Below are 22935 nucleotides of genomic sequence, written 5' to 3'. Positions count from 1 at the left end.
CAGGAACTCAGTAAATCCCCTCAGTCTCCACACCGCTGTCTCTGAATGTCTGCAAAGCTACTATGCCATAATTGCAACCCGCTGGCTCATTCACAGCTTTACATTATAAAGCAAACAGTCTAGACAGCTGAATGACAGAATTACTCTCTTTTCTCTTGCATTTATAGATATGCTGTCATCTTCATTTGCTTTTCTCTACCCTGTGCATTCTGATACACTAATGACTAGCTTTCCTGTTTGGATTCCACACTGACTCTGTGGCTCTAGGCTGTAAATACAACCAGAGCCCAGATGACATTGCATCAATAAAGTCCCGGGGGGGAAGGACCCCTGATTCTTTCCCTCCCTGGTGTTATCTGGTGTTAACTAGCTTTTTTCAAAACTGTTAACCAACACAGCTTTGCAAAAGGATTCTTTTCCCCATTGAGATGGAGATATAAAAAGCCTGATGCTTTTTGAGCTGTCACTCTCTGCATTGGAAAATACTATTCAAGTTGCATAGAATAGGCAGCCTTCAACTAGTTTCAGGTTGTCTGCTATATAGCTGCACACAGGTCTGTGCAAAAAGTATGTGCAAAAAAGAGAAAAGGAATTAACAGCAACAGAGTTTTGGACACCTATCAAAAATGTGTACCTAACAGTCTTCATGTTAAAAAACCTTCAGCAATTGGATTGGGTTTGTTGTCAATGAGAAACAAGCCTTCACCTGTAATATTCCTGGTATTTTAACACACAAATGATCTGGCACTTCCTCCGTGCAGAAAGATAATTCAATGATAAAACAATACTCTTTTTTTCGCCTTAAACAAGCTGCACAATTCTGTGCAAGCCTGATAATGCCCAGCTACACACATGGCCAACTGTGGTTATATTTATGGCAAGGTTTTCATTACTTGTTGCTTTTCTTAATGCTTCTGCAGCTGCCGTTCTGGATCGCAGGAGAATCTCTTTCTACACTTGTTCTTTTTTTTTCTTTGCTTGTTTTGTTGCCATTTTTAAATGAAAGTTTCTGAACTTTACAGTTGAAAAAAATCTCCAATCTTTGACCTGAGGTTCAGAAAATATCAAGGGTAAAATCTAGAAGAAGCCACTGCAGTTCTCATGTGAAAAGCAGAGAAAATCAGACTGATACCACATCACCAAGCCAGAGATTTTACTTTCCCTAGAGCAGGGAAAATACCAACAACTTGGAGCATTGCATTACATTAGTGGCCATTGGAAACTGTCCGTTGGGGAATATTTTACCAACGAGCATGAAGAGTTTTGTAGGCCGCTGGGTGCAATTCTGTTCACAGCCAATATAAATGACTTCTTGAGGCCTGTACCAATGGGAATTTTGCCTGCTCTCTGCAAATCATGACCCACTTTTACTCTCTGAGATCAGGGACAGCTGGAAAAACAATGGATCCCTTCCCTTGCTTGGAACTCCATAAATCTAAAGTCTCATCTGGAATATCTGTGCTTTTTTTTTTTCCTTGAGTACACTTATCATTAAAAGATACTGATTAGAAAAACTTTTAATTTGTATCTCTAAGATCCATAATGACAGCAAAATTTCAGTAATTCATCCTAGTTGCAGAGAGCTCTCATTTGAGAATATGGAGTTTAACGAACTATGAGCTACCAGAAAATGACAGAATTGAAGGCTGTGGAAGTGGAGTCTTTATTCTCTGCACACTCGCAGAAGGAAAGCTGGAGAGAAGTCCCACAGAAGGGTTGCCCCATCACTGTTCCAAGGACTCATACAGTGCTACTATCCAAAACTTTGTGTCCCACAGAAACCACAAATGACATTTCATTTCATTTCAAATGACATTTCTGAACAACTCCACAGCCTCCCTGAGCTTTCTAGTTGTGAAAGGTTACCACTAAATTAAATAAATCAACTTGATCTAAAATGCCTTTTCTTGACAAAAAGCATTGCCTCTTCCAAACTTAGACTAACCCAGAGCTTTGAGAGTATTCAGTCTAGGGGCTAGGACTGATCTTTTTTTCTCTCAATAGCTTATTCCCTAACTTCCAAGTCTATTATGCAACATCCCTGTGGGGCTAGCAAAAAGCCATTATATTGCCTAGCATCTTCAGCTTCCAGAGAAACACTGATCCTACTTACAGCCCTATAATGAAAACCTCCTTTGGTTTCTGCCATGATTTATATGTATTGGTTCAGAAAAATTTCTTCAGTCTGATTGTTGTACGCTTTCTGATTATTACAGTACCATGCTAATAACACTAAGAACAAGCATCTAAGAACACAGTATAAAGTAACAGATAAAAGCAAATGCAGGGACCGATACAAAACATGCAGGAAGACAGCCTTTTTAATGCACTGTAAGTCAGTTTTCTTACCTCTTGAGGCTCTTGACATTGAGATGCTAACACCAGGAAAGATCTCTGTGCTTGGAAAGCAGCACGTACCATCTCTGCCTGTAAGAAAAGGAGATAAGTTAAATCTTAGGCTGTGACCTCCAGTACTTCTCTTTGGCAGCTCAAAGTCAAGTGTGACAGCTCAAATTTTTCTTGCTGTTTCTCATCTAAATCACAGCAATGATGACTGGAAAAAATGTAGTATAGTGGCTTAGCTATAAATTTTTTTTGAAATCTGAGGTTAGGCTTCCTATCTTCTTCAGATAGGAAGTAAAACAAGTTGATATGCAGCCTTTTGCTTATCATTTATAAGATAAGTCACGGAAGGACTTAATTTTACCACTTCAGAGAATGTTAATGCATTTTAATGGCAATGTAATGGCAATGTTTATACTCAGAGTGCGAGATAACAACTTACTACTGCTGAGACCTGCGGCCTGCAAACTTTCTGTTAAATGGTACCTTAGGCTGGAGTGATGTTTAAGGAGAGTTGAGTTTGGCATATTTATTGAGAGACGAGGCTGTAACTCATTCCTTTCCTCTATCTCCCTGTGCAGACCCTAAGACTGATAGCTATGAGAGATGATGAGTGGCTGAGGATTTTTGGGCAATTTCCCCCCACAGAACTCTAGAATTTTGATTAAATCTGCAAATGACAAGTTTGTTTTTGAACACTACCCATTTTCTTTATATTATGAATGATGTATGCTGATTTGAATCTAATCAGTGTTTCAGTATCACCTATGTCTTCAAGTGGATGAGTAATGACTAGAATGAGGAGTTATTGGCATAGAAAAGAACTATTCATAAATAGTGTATATTGCTATATAAAACCAAACCGAATGCTGTTAAGTTAATCTAATATGAATGGGTACATTTAGAATCACTTTGTGAAAGGGTGGGGAAGTTCATGTTGTTTGTCTTTGAGGTTTCTTCAATCTAAAAAGAAAACAAGAAAATTTTATATACAGGCCTATGTGGATGCAACTTACTTAAATTACATAAAAGTCAGGACGTTCAAAGTTCAAAGCCTAATTGTGTTTATCTGTCTTAAAATGTGATGGCATGAATAAAACTTAATCTGTTAGGATGAAAATCACTGCAAGGAAAGATGGTAAAAGAGGCCAGCTTGGCCAGTATTTGTGCTGAAGGGGGATGTTATGCTCTGACAAGCTGAGATTTATAAGAAGGCAATCATCTCTATAAATGGATAAATAAATAAATAATAAGGGAAATTATATGAGTATAGGAAACAACTTTTTCAGACAGACAAAAATACTATCAATGATGGCAAGGTTTGGGTTTTTTTAGACATTTCAGAAGACCAACTTTTGGTACATACATTTTTAAAACAACAACACGCGTGCTATTTTAAGCTTAATTTTTGTGCATAAGGAGGATCTTACAAACCAGCTGACCAAAAAATAATATTCGAGGAGAAGTGATTATGAATGGATTCAGTTCTTCTGAAACTGCAAGATGGACAAAAATAAATCTACAGGTTGGCATTTTAGAAGGACAAACTTTTGGAAAATAGAAAAATCAGTGAATGAAGATGACTGGCCTGAGGAATTCAATGAACTGAACGCAGGAAAGAATGGATTTGCATTAATAATGGAAATAATCTGTGCATGCTGGGCCAGAGAAGAATTAGCTAGAGTCTGGATGAATAAACGACTGAAGCAAGATACTAAGTACAGAACCTGCAAAGAGTGAGAAGAGGCCTTGATTATCTAGGAGAATTTGATTCAGAGATGATAAAATAAAGAAGCAAGGGAATGAAGGATAAATACCTTGTTGATCTGTCTTGCACAGAGAAGTGAAACTAAGCCATAGGTTTTTTTAGCTACTGGAACAATAAAGAAATCAAAGGATGAACTGAGGCCATGGCCATGACCTGAAGAGTAAGTTGGGCATCCTTATGTTACTCTTGATGTATAACTTCATAAAATCATAGAATGGCTTGGGTAGGAAGGGTCCTTAAGGATCATCAGGTTCCAGTCTCCCTGCCACAGATAGAGTTGCCAACTGCTAGATCAAAGACTAGATCAGGCTGCCCAGGGCCCCATCCAAGTTGGCCTTGAACACCTCTAGGGATGGAACATCAACAACCTCTCTGGGCAGCCTGTTCCAGCACCTCTCTGCTCTCTCAGTGAAAAACTTCCCCCTGACATCTAATCTAAAGCTTACCTCCTTTAGTTTGATACCATTTCCCTTTGTCCTATCACTATCTACCTGTGTAAAAAGTTAGCTTCCCTCCTGTTTATAATCTCCCTTTAAAAATTGGAAGACCATAATGAGGTCCCCCCAAAGCCGTCTCTTCTCCAGACCGAACAAGCCCAGTTCCTTCAGCCTGTCTTCATAGGAGAGATGCCCCAGCCCTCTGATCATCTTCATGGCCCTCCTCTGGACCCTCTCCAAAAGCTCCACATCTTTCCTGCGTTGGGGGCCCCACACCTGGATGCAGTACTCCAGATGGGGCCTCACAAGAGCAGAGTAGAGAAGGACAATCACCTTCCTCACCCTGCTGGCCATCCCTCTCCTGATGCATCCCAAGATATTATTGGCCTTCTGAGCTGCAAGTGCATACTGCTGGCTCATCTTAAGTTTTTCATCTACCAGATCCCCTAAGACCTTCTCAGCAGGGCTACTCTCAAGGGATATATATCTGTTAGTATATATCTGGGATTACCCTGACCCAAGTGCAAAACCTTGCACTTTGCTTTGTTGAACCTCATTAGATGTACATGTGCCCACTGTTTGAATTTGTCAAGATCCCTCTGGATGGCATTGCTTCCTTCTGCTGTATCAACTGCATCACTCAGCTTGGTGTCATCAGCAAACTTGCTGAGGGTGCACCCAATCCCATATCTATGTCACTGATCAAGATGTTAAAGAGTACCAGTCTCAAGACAGACCCCTCGCGGGACACCGCTCATCACCGGCCTCCACCAGGACATAGAGCCATTGACCACAACCCTCAGCTTACCTGTTGTTGAGTAAATGCTTTTCCTCAGTCTTCAAGGAACTTGACATACATGAGGATAATGAAAGGCAAACTAAGGAGAATGTTGGCAAGCCAGTGGAAATTACCCCATTTGAAAGGGAAGTCAAATATATATAGCTTAGAGTGACAGAATCATTGGCTCCATACCATCTTTGTCCATATCATCTTTGTTCATTACTGAAGATACTGGCAGATGGAAGCACAAGAAAAGACCTTTACTGTGTATCATTTGCAGGTTCTACCAGAGGATAGAAGTATCTAATGATGGATTGGGCAAAAAATATACCTAAGAACAGAATTAAAAAACACACCAAGTGTTTTCATGGCTATTAATCTGACTTCAGCACCACGCACACTTAGATTGAAAAGGAATGATTAAAAACAAAGATGCAAATTAAAAACGTGAGAAATTAAAATGTGTTTTTAACTGTGGTTAAAATCATTACTGTTGGGGATTGTTTAGAGTTTTCAGTTTCTTAGGCAAGGGTAATATACCAAATCTAACACATACAGATATTATAAAAAAATGCTTATTGCAAGCTTTCATGGGAAATTTGTACTTTAGATAGAAATTATTCAAATTAGTATAAAAACTCTAGGTTGGATGAGAAGGTGGAAAAAAAAGGGGACAACAGGAGGGCAACTACACAAAGTGTTGTTAGAGAGGAGGGAAGTTACTAGTTGTGCTCTTCAAGGTTTAGTTTTAAGAGCTACCAGTATGTCTGTTAGTGTTTTAAGAACAAAAATAGGTATGCACTCATAAGATTTGCAGGCAACACAAAGTTAGGAGTTTTTAATACCACTGAAAATGGGTCAGTCATCACTTGTGAAGAGTAAGATAACTCTGTTGGCACAGGTAATATGAACATGATAAAATTTAGCAATTCTGTCCTCTTCCTCCCTCCTAGGTTAAAACTGTGCTAGATTTGGGTTGCTAACAAAGGATCAATTGACTGGAAATGCTGATGACTTGAAAATACAAGTAGAAAAGCCAGGGAGGTGCCTCTGCGCAAAGAGATTATGCAGTTCTACAGCTGATGTGGCAAAACAATTTATCGTAGACCTACAGAAGTCCATTGGAGAGGACAATGTAAGAACCTCTCTGGAATTCTCTGTAAAGCACTCATCATTTGTTTTAAAGAAAGATGAAATTAAATTAGAACTGATGCAGAGAAAACCTATTTGGATATTTAGAGCAATGGAGTATCTGTTTTACACAGATAAATTGTAAAAGTTTCATTTGTGCTTAGATGCACAGTGGATAAGGAATATGATGATTCTTTCTCATACAGAAGGTAAATATCAAAGAGAAGGAAGAAAACATCTGATCACAGGTCTGTAAACTGGGTCACAATCATAGCCTGAAATTCAGATTTCCAGATACTCAGAAGGTGAAGTTTAGAAGGGTTCTTCCAAATTCCTACAAAGAACCAACATTATTTTAAGACAGAACTTTGAATGCTGATAGATCATAAAACAAGATAAACATGCTCTTAGATATACAAAGGTAAGCTTATTTTATGAGTTCTTGAACACATATTAAGCTAGTAGCAACAATGAAGTTTGAAAAAAAAGTGTTTTTTTTTTTTTTACTGCATTAAATCCATACTTTCAGGTTCCCACTCACCCACGTAGACTAAGTAGGACTTTTTTATCCCCTCAAAGTATGATGTAACAATTGGTTTCTTGTCTGATTTTTCACTTCTTTTCTGCTGATGCCTTAGCTTTCCACATTGTTTTTATTATCCCCTACTTACTGTAGGATATTGGAAACATTTAGTGGTCAGTGAACTACATGTTGATTGGTGATACCATATCCCTGGAGATTATCCAGCCCCAAAGGCTTTTAGTTGCATAGGGAGAGAAGCACTGATATCTCTTACCTTTGAAATGAAATATTAATCAAAGGATTGTGCTAACACAGGTTTTGAATTTTTACAAGCCCAATTTTACAAGACTTCTGCCACAGATACTTTCTTCTTCCTCCAACAGCATTAAAAATGGGAATCTGCGTTTTACTGTTTCCAAACATGTAGTATTTTTTTCCATGAATCCTATCAAAGTATTAGAAGAGCTTCTTCTCATTAAGAATGCACTAGTTCAGTCTATCACCACCTCAATTCTTTTAGTATTCCAAATGTGACTCTTTGTTGCTACTTCCTTCTTTTTAGCAGGCGGGCTCTGTAACTGAGCAGAAGCACTTTTTTAACGGGGATCTGACTCTTTCATTAGACTTCCATATCCACTGAAGTCTAGTAAGTGAAAATGGACCAGAGGGATTTTTCTCAACAGCTTGTGCTGCTCAGCCAAAAGATTGCCAGAGAATAAACCACCAATTGAAACTCTTTCAGTTACAATGAATGATAGTAATGAAGCCTGAGTGTCAAAAACGTATAGGGATTGTGAGTAAATTTATCAGAATAGACTAGAACACAAGCTTGCACAAGTTTTTCTGCAGATAGAAATGGGCTGTTTTGGAGCAGCAGATAAATGACATCTAAGAACTTTGAGTAATCCTTTTGGCATTCTTGGGATTATGTACGGATATAGCAATCATCAGATAGATTCTGCAGCTGAGGCAAATATTTTGAAGGAAGCAAGTTCTTCAGAATATTTTCTACTCTGCTTTTAATGGTTTGTGCTAAAGGGTGTAAGAGATGGCTGTGACTTTGGGCTCAAATGCCCAGACTGCCTGCATGCCATTCTACTCCTCAGTTTCCCAATCAGTAAACTGTGGAAGAAGGTGTCTTAATCCTCTACCTTAGGTGCACTTTATAGTTGCCTTAGGTGGTTAATATGGCTGGAAGAGAAGAATTCTGACATGTCAGCCCAGTTCCCTTTCTGTTGAAATCTGTGTCTGACTACAGGGAGTGACCTCTCCATCAGCATCACAGTAACAGCATAGACAGACCTCTTTACGGTTCAGCCTGCACAAACTAATGGAGGAATCATTTGTCCTTAAGATGCCTCTTTCTCATTTTAAACATTTTATTCAATCTAAGTTGCCCATCACACTGGTATCCAAGCACTAATGAATACAAATATTATTTATGTAACAACATCTTGGCAAACTACAAGAAGAAGACAAGCACATGCATTCAGATCTTGTTAGTAAATGAGTAAATTCAGTTTTTGGAAAAAATAGTAAAACTAAATAGGAGTAAGAGAAACAAAAGATTTCCTAATGAAATTTAGTCAATAATTTTAATCTATTGACCTGATAATAGTAAATCGACAGATGAAATTATATTTAATAATCTGTTTCCTCAGTCGTAGCACTGAAAAGCATAATGTAAATATCAGAATTCACTGAACTTCTGTTCCTGGACAGTAATACACATCTGCATATATACACACTTGGACATTAACAGAGATAATTCGCAAATCAAAATACAGATAGATATATATATATACATTTTGAATTTTAAAAATATCCATAATGACTTTGTTCCAAAATAAAGTATTTAAGAGGACACCGGGAAAGATAATGGGGATTTATTTAGTGGCCCAGAGTTTTAATCACAGGTTCTGCAGAAATAGTTTGGGGTCCTTTGGGTCTGGCAAGAGACACAATGACTGACAGCAAATAGCAGCTACAGATGGAACTTCAGTCTTATGGGCAAATACCCAATCTTTCTGTGAAGGGAACAATACTGCCAGAGAAGGAGAAGCAGTTCGTCTTCTACATTCTGCTTTCAAGAGCCTCTACAAAGTGAAGTGGTGAAGTGGCTGGTGGCTTAAATGGACAAGCAAGAAATGGAAAAAGAATGGAGTTTAGATTAAGTACGGGGCTGTCATAGAAACTATCCAGGCCAGCTGAAGAGATACTATTTGTTTTGTATGGTTAATTGGCTGATATAGATTTCTTTTTAAAATTGAGCCAAATGCTGAAGTCAGTGGCAGTTCTCCAAGCAATGCACTTGATATTGGAAAAGGAAAGAAAAAAAAAAAACTATCACCTTTCTCTTACTGGTATATGCAGAAAACAGGGTTGAAATTGTGGTCAAAATTGAAGTTAGTGGGAAACTTGCCATTGAGTTTGATGGAGCCAGACTCCACCCCAGATGTTTTCTTTTCTATTTTCGTCACAGACAAATTTGGCTACCACTAATCAGCTGTCCTGTATTTTTTATAGTGTTTTTCAGTCTCCATAGCTATGTCTATATTAGGGAATTTTTGCTAAAATTTTTCAGCATTGCTTTTGCCTGTCGAGTACCAATCTAAGGTTAGAGCAGGGCTGGTCTCTCTAGCTGTTTATATAAGTTGGCGTGTTAAACACTGTCATTTAACTGTGTGCAGAGCTAGCCAACGTTATTTATTTGTTGTTTCAGAGAAGCATCTAGGTTCACTATTTTTACCTTTCAGAAAGCTTGACTGTGATTCCAAATACTCAGGGCTCTTATAGCTCTTACTTCCAGTGAAACTAATGACCTAAGATGGATAGCAATTGTTTGTGGTAAACTGTTACTCACCTGACATTTTAATTTTCTGTATTACATGAGCTGTATAGATGCAGGGGAGTAAAGGAGTATTTAAAGGCACATCGGCTTCTTTTATATAAATTACAAAAATATTGCCTTAGAGAAAGAATATACAGTCTCTTTTGCACTATAAAATTTGCTCCGGTGTTCTAGAATTTACTCTAAGCCCTATCAGTTTTGAGTGATGTGAACTGTGCTTATTGATCTCAAGGGATTGTTAATTTTAAAACCTGAAGAATGTCACTAAAATGTCAGCTTTGGTAACTAATTCTTTATTAATTGTCATAGCAGAAGTAGTCAATTATTTTCTTCATCTGTCATTTCAAACAGATAAATATTTGGCTGCAGGGCCACTGAGGCTACTAGCAACTGCCAAGTGAAAAAGTAGGAGATCATATTCTTCCAAAACATCTCTAATATCCCCTACCCACTGGAGAAGAAGAGCAAGGCCAGACCAAATCTGTACTAGCTGATGCTTTCCTAAAGCTCAGACTGCTTTTTTGACTTCCAGATTCTTCAGTTCTCCATGAACCTCCTTGAAAACAGCCAAAAATCTGCAGCTCTCATGACCTCTGCTCCTTTCAGCTTTTACAGGGAAGTTCTGAAAACAAATGTAGAGTATTGATGGTTGGAGATTCAAGAAGATTCAGTATAGAAAAGTACTGAGAACTGTGTGCAAAAAATTAGTCTCGACATTACTGGAGATGTGATCTATTTACAGACTAGAGGGTTTTTTTTTATTGTTTTCAATATCTTTATTTTCTGAACAATTTTGAAGATTTTTAAGAATTCAAGTTTGCCATTAGCATTGCAATCTGCAGTCTTCTGCAAGGAGCCAATTACCTGCTGAAGATTTCAAAGCTACCTCACTGCACAGTATACGGTTCAGGATCTGCATTTCAAGGACTCCCCATCAGTGGAAGTAAAAGATGCACCTGGCACATTGCAGCCCCTGATCTTCCAGTCTTTGGTGCTTATCTATAGACTGGACATTCCCAACATTGATTCTCAGCTATGAAGAACTTGTGTCGTCATGTTCTGCCTTTATAATATGTATATTATATTATATATTATTATTATTATATGTATAATATGTATATATTACCCATCATCATAAAAACAGCTGATAAAAACATCCAGATATTTTAAGAACAAATATAAAAACATCATCACAAATGGATTCTCTGCACTACAGAGGAGACATCACTACAGTCTGCACTAGGAGGCCAGCATTGCTGATTTGAGCTTTTAATAACTAAAGACAGTCATAGTATATTTCATGAGGTATAGAATATGTGAAACAGCAGCAAGTGATCAGTTGGTTTTGACCTGCCTTCAAGTTGCCTCCAGGATTCCTGAGTTGAAAGGCTATCAGAAGATGATGTAACTTTCCAAGGAGAATTAATTAACTAATGACATTATGAGAATAACCTTTATATCACATCAAAGGTTGTGCCATCCCAAAGTTGTAATTGTTTTTAATCAGGGAGGGCAGAGAGAAAGCACCCCAAACTGCACACACATTTACAGAAGTTAGCCACAATCTTTGTAAGAAAGAGAGCTCTTATAGATCCACCTCCAGACTACCCTGCAAAAGCAAGTTGGTTTTTCAAAGACAGATAGGACAGAAAAACCAGCTCACTCCAGGACTTGATTAAAGAACAGAAATCATGGTACATTCCAGTCTCACAGACTCCCAAAGCTTCTAGTTTCTGCTATTAGTTGAAGCTGCACTCTGTATCTCAGAAAACATATATTACTTCCTGAAATCAATAGAAACCACATAGTATGTACCAAATAGACAAATTCCAAAATTGACTATTATCAGGGTCAACTATTTTTTTAAATTCAGGCTCCTTTTTTTTCCTGTGGAAGTCCAAGTTCGGAATTCTTGTAGGACCCGACTGCCTGTGTTGAGGAGAAACCTCATTTTCCCAATTAAAGGCAAATCAACATTTTCTGTAAGGCACGGAAACCATAAACCAGCCCATCTGACAACCACTGAGCTCCCAGCAATCTGCAGGCCTCTGCAGAAATGTGCATTTGCCTGCACTGGTTGCTGGAACCCTGGTTATTTCACTGATAGGCCACTTCGCCACTGAGGTTTTCTGCTAAGGCCAAACTGGAACTGGACTCAGCAAGGGGTGCAAAGAAGAACAAGAGTCTTCTACAGGTACATCAACCAGAAAAGGAAAGTAGAAGATGTACCTCCCCTAGTGAGCAATACAGGCAGGCTGGTAACAATGGACAAGGAGAAGGCTGAGATACTCAGCAACTTTTTTGCCTCAGTTTTCACTGGGAACTGCTCTTCACATACCACTTGAGCAGATGAGTCAGAAAGTGAGGACTGGGGGAGCAATGTCTCTCCTATTGTAAATGAAGATCAAGTGAGCGACCACTTGAGGAACCTGAGCATTCGTAAGTATATGGGTCCTGACAGGATGCATCCCTGAGTCCTAGGAGAATTGGCTGATGTAGATGCCAAGTCACTCTCAGTGGTATTTGAAAAGCCATGGAGGTCAGGTGAAGTCTCTGGTGACTGGAAAAAAAGCAATGTCATATTCATTTTTAAGAAGGATAGAAAGGATAACCCGGGGAACTACCAAACTGTCAGCCTTACCTCTGTGCCTGGGAAAATCATGGAACAGATAGAGCCTCCTGGAAGCTGTGCTAAAACACATTAAAGAGAGGGAGGTGATAAGAGACAGCCAGCATGGCTTCATAAAGGGCAAGTCTTGCCTGACCAACTTTGAGGGTACTGGTGGATGGCAAACTGGACATGAGGCAGCAATGTGCCCTCATAGCCCAGAAAGCCAACCATATCCTGGGCTGCATCAAAAGAAGGATGGCCAGCAGGTCAAGGGAGGTGATCCTGCTCCTCTACTCTGCGCTGGTGAGACCTCACTTGGAGTAATACTGCGTCCGGATGTGGAGTCCTCAGTACAGGAGAGTATTGGACCTATTGGAATGTGTCCAGAGGAAGGCCACAAAAAAGATCCAAAGGATGGAATACCTCTCCTAGGAGGACAGGCTGAGAGCTGGGGCTGCTCAGCCTGGAGAACAGAAGACTCCAGGAGATATGATAGTGGCCTTTCAGTATCTAAAGTGGAGCTATAAGAAAGAAGAGGTCAAACTCTTTAGCAGGGTGAAGATAGGACAAGGGGAAACGGTCCTTGATAGGACAAGGGGAAATGGTTTCAAACTAAAAGAGGCGAGATTTAGATTGGATGTAAGAAAAAAGTTTTTTATGATAAGGGTAGTGAAGCACTGGAACAGGTTAACCAGAGAGGTGGTGGATGCCCTGTCCCTGAAGACATTCAGGGTCAGGCTGGACGGGGCTCTAAGGAACCTGATGTAGCTGTAGGTGCCCCTGTTCATTGTGGGGTAGTTGAACTAGATGATCTTTGACCTTCATCACTTCCAACTCAAATGATTCTGTGATTCTATGATTCTGTAATACAGGAAGTCCAGGTATACTTGGAGGCTGGATCTCAGACTCTCTGAAAGGGAAGACATGCATCTGCATGCATGTTGATGTGACTGAAAAGCAAGCCTGCCTTAAGGTTGTTCTTTAAACAGAATATGTACTGAAGCAACAAAAAAGAAACATTTCAGCCTCAAAGATCTCCTTCAAGATCCCAAATCAATCTTTTATTGCTCTGAGCTCTAGAATAAAACACAGTAAAATACCTGAGACAAAAAAGCAAATAATTGAACTGTTTTGCAGTTCAGATTGATTATAGAAATACATATTATGGATGTCAAGAGACTAATGGAAGTGAGCAGTGGCAGTGACATGATTTAATCTCTTCTAATGGACTCTTTAACATTCAGAAATCTTGCCATATTGATCATACAATTCAAACTGGATAAAGAGGCAATACAGAATTGTAGCCACATTCTATCCTCATCACTCCTGACAGTACTCCCAGCTTATTAAAAACAACATTGAAACAGCACATTGGTTTCCCTTGTGGCTTAATTCTCATTATTCACTGAACTTCTTTTTACTAGAAACTGACTGAACAGCCAGATTCTGAGCTCATTGTTTGTTTTTTTTTTTTGCTGACTACAATGAACAGCCTTCTCACTTTCCAATCCTAGCGTTTCTATATGCTCAAAACAGTTGCAACCACCAACTAACAAAATAAAAGCAGGCCAGGGATGGTGAAGCAGGATGAGTGAAAAGACCGTGTGTATGGTTTTCAGAAAGAATGAGACTGAAAATTAAAAAAAGGCTTGCTCATAGCCTGTAGCAACGAATGACATTAATCAAGCGCAGGAGATAAGTGTCACAGTATGGTACAGATCCAATATGAAAAGTTGTAATTCCTCATATAAGAAATAAGAACCATGAGCAATGGTATCAATAAAGAGGGTTATCAGTCACAAGAAGTTCATCCTAATGATGAAAACAGGAATGTTGTTTCTCTGCTTCTCTGTCTCAGTTTTCCTGATGGATCAATACGGTCTAATTTACCAGTGGTTCACTGGAAATTACTGTTGTGAGAAGCCCAGACCTCACTTTTCAGAAGTTGAGTGACTAAAGGTGACTGTCTCCTACGTCCTCCCAAGCCTGAATTGCTTTGAATCACAAAGGTAAAAGACTGAAAATCTTATCAAGGCTTCTGACAACTCCTTCATGGACCTTGGATCTCTGCCAACTCCATGTCTCAAGTCCTCCCCAGTAAGCTTCTCCTTAGTTTCCTCTAAGATGCGTCCTACCCCATGACTTTGCTACAGGCTCACTGAGATGCAGTCACACTGTGTTTGTAGCTGTGTATAGTTTGTAGCTGTAGTGCAGCTGGTCTGAACACAAAAACTACCTGCCATTTAGCTAATTTAGTCATGTAACTTTATCACTTTGTGGTTTTTGGTTAAACTGATGCAATGTTTTTCAACTTGTGGGGCACTTCTGCCTCTAGGTCTGCAGTTGTAACAAATCCAGAGAAAACGACCAAGAAAAAACAGGTTTCATGTCAGTAGATTCAAATTTGCTCTTAAAAAGCTTCAATGAAAAAATTTTAGAGGATAACAAAATTAGCATGAGCTAGAGCATATAATCAGTTCTGACTTAGAGATTTAAAACGGCTGGGCAAATATGATGGAGTTTTAATTTCATTTCCCATTGCTTCTGAGACTTCCCACTCAAATCATTCTGATACCATTTTTCAGGCATCCTTTTGAAATCAGTCTTGTTTTACTGGGTAACCACACTCAGACATAATCCCTGCTTTAGGGGCCAGCAGTATTAGACTCTAATCCAAAAAACGTCCCCTGATCAACTCCACTACTTTGAAAAAAACATATCTGAATTTAGTCAGGAACTACTCCATATGCAAAGAAGCAAGCTCCATGAAAACAGGCTACAAAGACTGTTTGACAGCATTAAGAGTTTGTGTTTTCTTATGTTTCTGATTGGGAGAATGCTGAGTGGAACATTCTCATTGTATATTCCCACCACCATTACCCTGAATTTACAGGTGCATGTTTCTCATGCCAGCAGTACGCTAATTGCCCAGTACTGGCCACCATGTCATGTATTTTTCAGTATGACCTGTTAGACTCTCTTCCTTGCCTTTTTAAATAAGAGAAAAAGCAGGTTGCATTTAGTATAATGACATTATTGAGAAACTGTCAGCTTGATCCAGTTTTCATCAAAATTAACAGAAAAACTCTCAGTCTTTCAGGGAGTGTTGGTTTGAACAAGCTGTGCCCAGGTTCTTCACGCTTCAGAGCCATTCTTCTTGCCAACCAGGTGTCATACAGTTAGGCAAGTGTAACCAGGTCTGCATGCCACTGCACCTGATCCAATAAATCCTGCTTATTTTGTAAGCCAGATCCAACCCTTAGTCCAGAAATGAAGTCATCCCTTGGAACAGACAAATCAAAAGTTGTGAAGCACCTAAAAATGGTAATTGCTCTGGATTAGCCACATGGCTACATTATGTATATTGTATTTCGTATTTAAGCAGACATTTTTTCATAGTTTGTGTTATGAACTATCTTGTTGTAGACATGCAGGGTGAGAAATATGATTGCACTATCATTAAAAATCAAGTCTAATATTGATAGATTCCTAAGGTTGCTTTTTCATCACTGATTATTTGGGATTTTTTGTTTGTTTTTCATTTTAGTGGATGGCAGTACTGTTTTCTATGTTTAGTTTCTTCCTTTCAGCTGTTTTGTTCATGTATAAAAATACTTGTCTTTATTCATTTTTTTGTATTCTGTTTTTCCCAGTCCCGTGGTAGCTACTTGGTTTGGTGTTTATTTCATCCACCAGAAAATACCCATCATAGAAATGCAAAGGCAGCGTGACAGCAAGCTTCTCTTTGGGCATGTTGACATCATCCTCTTCTCTGAGCTCTAATTCAACTTTCAACACAATGCCTAAAACCGCACAGCCTCTGGGCACAAAAGAACAACACGAGAGTACACTTGTGCATTCTGTTGCCCTGTAAGCAAATTGCTTGTTAATGAGGAATCAGCTAGATAATGGGTTTGATAGTCTGTGCTTTGATTAGGTAATATGAAGCGCAGAAGTGTTTTTTGGCGTATCAGAAACAGCACATCCTGTTCGAAGTTGAAGGCTATGAAAGTCATTGAGTAACTCTTCAACATCACTCACAAGAAAAGACAAAATACAGCTATTTCATGTGTAGTAACTACTCTTTGGAAGAACTGAGAAAGCTATGATTTTTTAACTTTGTTGACAGTCCAGACTGGAGCTGCACTTTACCAAGTGCAAGTATAAAGATAACTCATTAAATATACCTCATTAAAGATAACTCTTGCCTTCAGATGTCTGTTTGTATTTACATGGACTGTGCCTGGAAGGAGTAGAGGAAAATGTCACGGCTTTCACACAGTAGATAAAGAAAAGAAAACCTCTGTGAATATAAGCATACAAATAAAATTTCTGTTGTGTGAATACTGCTTCCCCTGCTCACAATAGTAACAGATCAGTGCATGCAAACAGAGAGCCCCTGCAGATGGGATAACATACTGGAAATTGCCGTTCCCCTGGTATTTGTGTATCATACATGTAAATGAGTTGTGTCTTAACTCTCCCAGGAAGGAACAAGCTAACCATCAACCTTTTTATTCCTGGGCACTCTGATGTATGCTCCACAATGTCACTGGTTGTCTGTCTGAGCTCTGCATTTCAGCAGCTGGAAGTTGACTGTAGAGAGGAGGAAAAAGATCTCAATATTTCTACAGTTTTCCTTTCCAAGTTAACTAGCTTGGATGAGCGAAGCAGGAACATAACTGAACCACCTAGACAATCTTTTCTTTGAATTAGTGGGGTTGGGAGGTTAGAGGATTTTTATAAATAAACAATAATTTAAAAAGCAAGTATTAGTTCATGTGTTTGACAGGAAGGCTGTAATTTTCCTCTGCTCTGTATCACATAAAATACTGTAATACGGACATTTTATGTTATCTGTTCTTTTCCTGTAGAACTAGTACATTCTCTTCTTATCATTATGTCCCATCTGGTACATTGTTCAAATTCAAGCCAAAGTATCTCATCACTTGCAATATCACATAAACAAAAACAATGTGAAGAAGCTCATAATAAAAACATCACAAAAATCTACTCGTGGCCTTCTAAGATCCTGCTTGGTTTGACATGACAAAGAGCCCATCAAACGTGCCTGCCCGGCTTCCTCACTGGGACACAATCTGAAGGCAGACTGTGTCTTCCACAGGCAGCTCTCCATCACCAGCAGCACATTTTCTGTAGTGGTGGATGCATCTGGGCATATACTGACAGGACTCTACTTTCTGTGATCTAGCAGTCAGCCAGTGCTATCTATCCTCTGTATATAAGAACACTGTCTATACTGTAGACCCACAGTCTATCATCTACTGCTTTTGAATTGCCTCATTTTGACAGGAGAATGGTCCAGTGTTGGCACATATGGTCAGTCAGCTTCAGGGCGGCTGTTCTAAACTGTAATAGCTGGTGACAGTCTTCAAGACACGGGTATGTCAGGCCAAGGACAGCTGGTTGGCAGCAGTTCTGGCCATATTCACTCTTCTGCTGACTTTGCATGATCTGTAGTTATGGCACGGACAGCATACAAGTCCTTCATAAATTCTAGGTGTCTAGGTACAGCTTCATAAATTCTACGCCTCTAGGGCACTTTGCATGCCATAGAAGTATCACAGAATCACAGAATCACAGAATGTTAATTGTACCCCTACCGGGTCTTTCTGCTGTAGTGACAGGACAGGAAAAGGATCTCATCCTAGCCATTTACACAGGTTAATTTGTTTTAAACAGACTGTGTAAAAACCCTAGCTATTCTCTCTGTCTTTTTAAGTAGTTAGTTTCTCTAATGCGGTTGACCTCAGAGATTCAGCATTGCTTATACTGTAATTTAAATGAGAAATAAGTTGCTCTCAAGACTGAGTCTAAGCAGAACGCTTTTTTGATAAAATCTTTGTGAAATCCACTGTGCTGCATGGAGCCAGGAGCTAGCTGCTACTTCTCTTTTTTTTTGTTTGCTTTCAATAGACTGTTTCAGCATGCTGAAAGAATAGGAGTTGGGCTCCCCAATGGACATTAGTTATGGCTGTGTTCTTCCTTTCACCAGAAACACAAACCACACAATCCTTACAGAAATCAGCACAAAACACATCATGTTAAATCCCTTATTTCTGTAGCATAATATAAAGTCTCTCTCTCATATTACCATTCTGTTGAGTCAGGTATGTGAGGTTTTCTAGGCAACAGGTGTTTTCTGAAACAAAATACAACCTTCTCTTCAGCTAATTATGTGGCAGAGACAGCAGCTGCAAGTATAATGCTGAGGACACATGGTCTATAAGACACCCAGAAGAAAAATACTCCTTGTTCCACTTGTTAAGGTAAAGCACAGATGTTGCTGCTGTGATAAGTACGAGCATAAGGCAACCACAGTCTGCTTCATCCTGTACATTCAGAATCTAAGATTTCAGAATATTTAATAGGCTGCAATCAGAATCACCCGTTTCTTTATGTAAAGGAAAGTTGTTTGTCTAATCTAATAGTCCTAACATATACTCTGTACTACGGTTTGCATTACACTATCATCAACAATATGCTGGAGACTATCCACAGACTTGAGAGATAAATTATAAATATTCTTGTATATGGACTCAGTGATGAGCATCATATGTGCGAATTAGTATACTTACTGATTTAAACATTTACAGATACCACAAATTAAAAAAAAACAAACCCCAAAACATTCCAGTCATTTAGAAAGTTAAATGCAAACTTTTCACTGCTTAGCGTCGGGGTGCAGTAGTATGACTCCTGCTATGTATCAGCTTTAGACTGTGGAGAAATCAACTGCAAAATAATGGTGCCTAATGATCTTTATGGCCAAAGGTAGAAAAGATCCATTCCAGGGATCAATTCCCTGCTCAGTTAGAGGTATACTTCTTTTTCTCAGTTTATTATTTTTTCCCTTATTTATTTTTAGAGAAAAGCACATATATAGTAGCTTATAGTATAACCGTTAAGGTGAAGAGACTTTCAAATTAAAAGGAAGTCTGGCATTTTCTTAAAAACACAGGGATCCTCAAGAATCATCTGATCTCCTGACTCTCTAGTATTTTAGGCTTAACTAGGTCAGAATCTCTACCCTGCTAACATATAACATCACAGAAAAAGCACAGTTCACAGAATAATCCCAGAGCTCTTGCTCTGTGAACAGACTGTTACTTTGGCTGTCTTGCAAAATATTTATTATGTCCTTTCAATCCCAGTATCTTGTAGGACTGCATGCTTTTCTGGCTACAGTGTTTGTATGTGGAGCAGCAGCTGCAAGGAATTGGGAATTAACACACATCACAGAGAAAGGCCTGATTGCATGGATCTACTGTACAAAGTCAATAGCTTCACACTCTTTCAGACCAAGCTCAAAGTGACCCTGGCTCTTCTGTATGTGTTTTGTTGGCAAAACCTATACTGACAAGCTGTTGTGAACTGTAGTAAAATGAGTCAATTTTTTTCATTCTACCACTACCAAATTTAGAGAAGACAGGATTAAAAAATAAAATGAAACAAACAAGCTCTGACCGCAAGGTTACAAACTGATTTCATCATGAAAATACCATTGTACTGCCTTGCTATGATATACGTGGTAAAAGAGGGACACTTAAATATCTGACATGCCCATCTTTTAGTTTTCTACATTGTTCCAAATGAAAGAGATGTGAGTAAAAAAAAAAGGAGAGCCAAATCTCTACATTAATTGGTATGATGATGTAGATGCTTAGAAAATATATCCACGAGGTGTTACCACTGCTCTGACCCACCTTTCTTCCTGTTGTTTCTCGGCTGCTGACTCTTGTTCTTAATTATGTTCCTGTCCTGCAAAGCGCTTAGCAGCCAACAGAACAATTCAACTTGCTTGCACTTGAGAATATTTAGAGGTTTTGTGTATTACAGTGTTTGACCTTGAGCGTTACAGAAGAGAAGTCTCTTCTCATGAATGCAAAAGCCTTTCCCCAATCAAATGCCCCCACCGTGTTATGCCAGTATTATCAAGAACTAATAATTCAAAGAACTGCTATTAAGATTCTCCTCTACTCAGCCATCAAAGCTGATCAGATAGCTTCCAAGACTTGTACGTTTATATTACGGGCAGAAAATTTCAGTAATACTCACATGTGTCTTCACATCACCTTCAAGAATCTTGCTATACCTGAGAAATTCAGCAACACTTCCATTCAGCAGCCTATCAAAGGCCTCCACGTATGGTGCTATGCCTACAGAAGAAGAACATTCCATTATAATGGGTTCAAAAAGTAGATAAAGTATAGGACTTCCCTGTCTAGCACATGCAGGGGAAATAACACAGAAATGGGGAAAATTGCTGTAACTTAATTTCTGGTATTCATTGATTTGTGAAATCAGTGAAAAAGGATGCATTATAATTTTTTTTAATTGCTAGAAAGGAAAAATACTGCTCCTGGTAGAACTTGTCGAGGAGCATGAAGAGATTTTACTTTGTGTACTGTGAGATGCCTCTTTCATATTAAAATAACAGGTGCTAAAGTAAACATCCCTCAGCCTTTCAAAGGCATAATGGCCCAAGATGGATGATTGTCTTAACAAAATTCTATTACTGTACATAAAACAAATATCACTCCCTAAAAAGAATCTGTGCTGTCCTGAACAACTATTTTTATACTATCCACCCATTCTTGAAGATCTCTGTATTGTTTGGTGGCCATTAATAACAAGTAATTAAATTTCCAGCATTTATAATTTACTGACAGTCAATTTAGGCAGTGAGATGTGGCACTGTAAACTCCTTATGTTGTTGTGTTTGTGACCTTACAAAACAGTCACTGGAGAAAGAAGGCTTAAACAAGTCTTCTTGATGACACATCCCTCTGACTATTTATGTGGTATACATTCTGCCCGAAAAACAGAAATATTGTGTTCTATATGGTATACAGAGCTATTCCCTGATAAAGTGGACAATCAGAAGACCAAGGTGAGACTCTGTTTCTTACATAACAGGCTTTCTAAATTGCTTTATGTGATACCCTTTAAGATGGCAAAAGTAATCTTTCCTTGAATGCGTTCAGCCCTCTCCTTCCTCCCTAACACATCCTCCTGTCTTGCTGGTCCATCAGAACCTTCATTAGGTTCAGCATGAACAATGCATATGTGAATTTATGGTATCTGTAGGATCTGAGAGACCATGATGAAAATTATTTCCAGCCTCTCTGCCTGCTTAAAAAAGCCTGGAGACTGCTCTGAAGAGGTACCAGGCTTTCTCCAGAGAGTGTGCTTTAACCTTTTGGCACTATATGACAATTGCATCCAAATTCATAATCTTGAAGGCCCTCTTTACTTCATAAGAGTCATCTGGCTCCTTGACAGAAAAAAGAAAGGCTTTGGTAATGGGAGTTTGCAATGGCCTACGTGAAAAAAAAAATGTAGTTAGACAGCTAGGTGGGATTTTAAGGCTTCTTTTGTTCTCTTGATGTCACTCACCTTTAATTCTGAGGGATTTCTGGGCTTTCTTCCATATTCAGTGCTTGTGTGTAAACCCCTCAAATGACCGAGGGTACAAAAGGTTTTAGCTGTAGAGATGCTTTCCAAAGCCTATTTGTGTTCTTTGTTGAAATCTGTGTGTGTCTTCAAGAGAATCATTGTAACCTTTTACTTTAGAGCACATTTTTAAATAGCGGTTCACCAAATAGCATTTGCGCTATGCAAAACTAGAAAGCGACTATGCTATTTTTTACTATTCAATACAGCTAACTCCCTGGAGCATTTACTAGAGTGTGCTGAGAGTTGTGCAGAGCAATTGAATGATTTGTTTGCAATCCCATTGTCGTAATGCCATTTAGGAAAAAAGAAAAAGCACAGTACATTCCTCCCATGTTCCCCACTATTCTGTTGTTTCCAAAAAAACGTAAGTAAAAAAGCCAAGCTCATGTTTTGGGATAATTCTAGTTACGGAATGGTCTTTTATAGGAAGAGGGCATAGTAGAAGAAAGCAATGTATCTCCATTTCCACTAGGGACTTTAAAAATGTCACATTCTTTGGCAGAGCATCAGTTTTAAAGTAGAAGAAGAGACCTGTTCAGTAAGACTGTCAGCTCTGCAATTGTTGTGGAGATTTATGGGAGCCTCTGCAAAAGAACAGTAACAAGAGCATACAGAATTATGTTTGTGGCACTGTTTGTGCATCAGTCGTCCCAAGTAAAAAACGGATACAGTCTGTCCTAACTGCAACAGCAAAAGTTGGTTCCTGAGACCCCATGTGAGCCAGCTTAGCCTGGGCAGCGCCCCATGGTGCTGCTCATATCAGTTTCTTGCCGCTGCTTCTCCCAGCAGGTGTGGTTTACAACCTCACTCTTACAACACTTGTCAGTCAGTTTCTTCTGAGGACCTGCTGGAGGTTTTTAAGGCTCTGCTTCCCTGGGGAGTGAGGCTCTTCACCTTTCTTCAATTCGTAGGGTAGGCTAAGGATATGCTGATTTTCGTGAGAGTATCCGACACGGTGAATTGATCTCCTTTGTAAAAGCAGCCCTGGTTCTGCAGTTCTAAGCTCTGTG

The 22935-nt window shown here is 39.0% G+C and overlaps 1 protein-coding gene across 1 annotated transcript in view; it reads right to left on the bottom strand.

Annotated features, from left to right (window-relative positions):
- The window catches only part of CAP2 (cyclase associated actin cytoskeleton regulatory protein 2), a 68042-nt gene that overhangs the window by 32250 nt on the left and 12857 nt on the right, over positions 1-22935 (bottom strand). Inside the window, exons 3-4 of the mRNA XM_021385471.1 lie at positions 20525-20625; positions 2350-2427 (exon numbers count right to left, since the gene is read on the bottom strand). Coding sequence (XP_021241146.1) covers positions 2350-2427; positions 20525-20625 — 179 coding nt within the window. The remainder of the gene's footprint in view (positions 1-2349; positions 2428-20524; positions 20626-22935) is intronic.

This window comes from Numida meleagris, chromosome 2 (genome assembly GCF_002078875.1).
Source record: "Numida meleagris isolate 19003 breed g44 Domestic line chromosome 2, NumMel1.0, whole genome shotgun sequence".
In the NCBI taxonomy this organism is placed as follows: Eukaryota; Metazoa; Chordata; class Aves; order Galliformes; family Numididae; genus Numida; species Numida meleagris.
The sequence above is the reverse complement of the archived record's forward strand: the minus strand, read 5'-3'. Positions and strand labels throughout refer to the sequence as shown.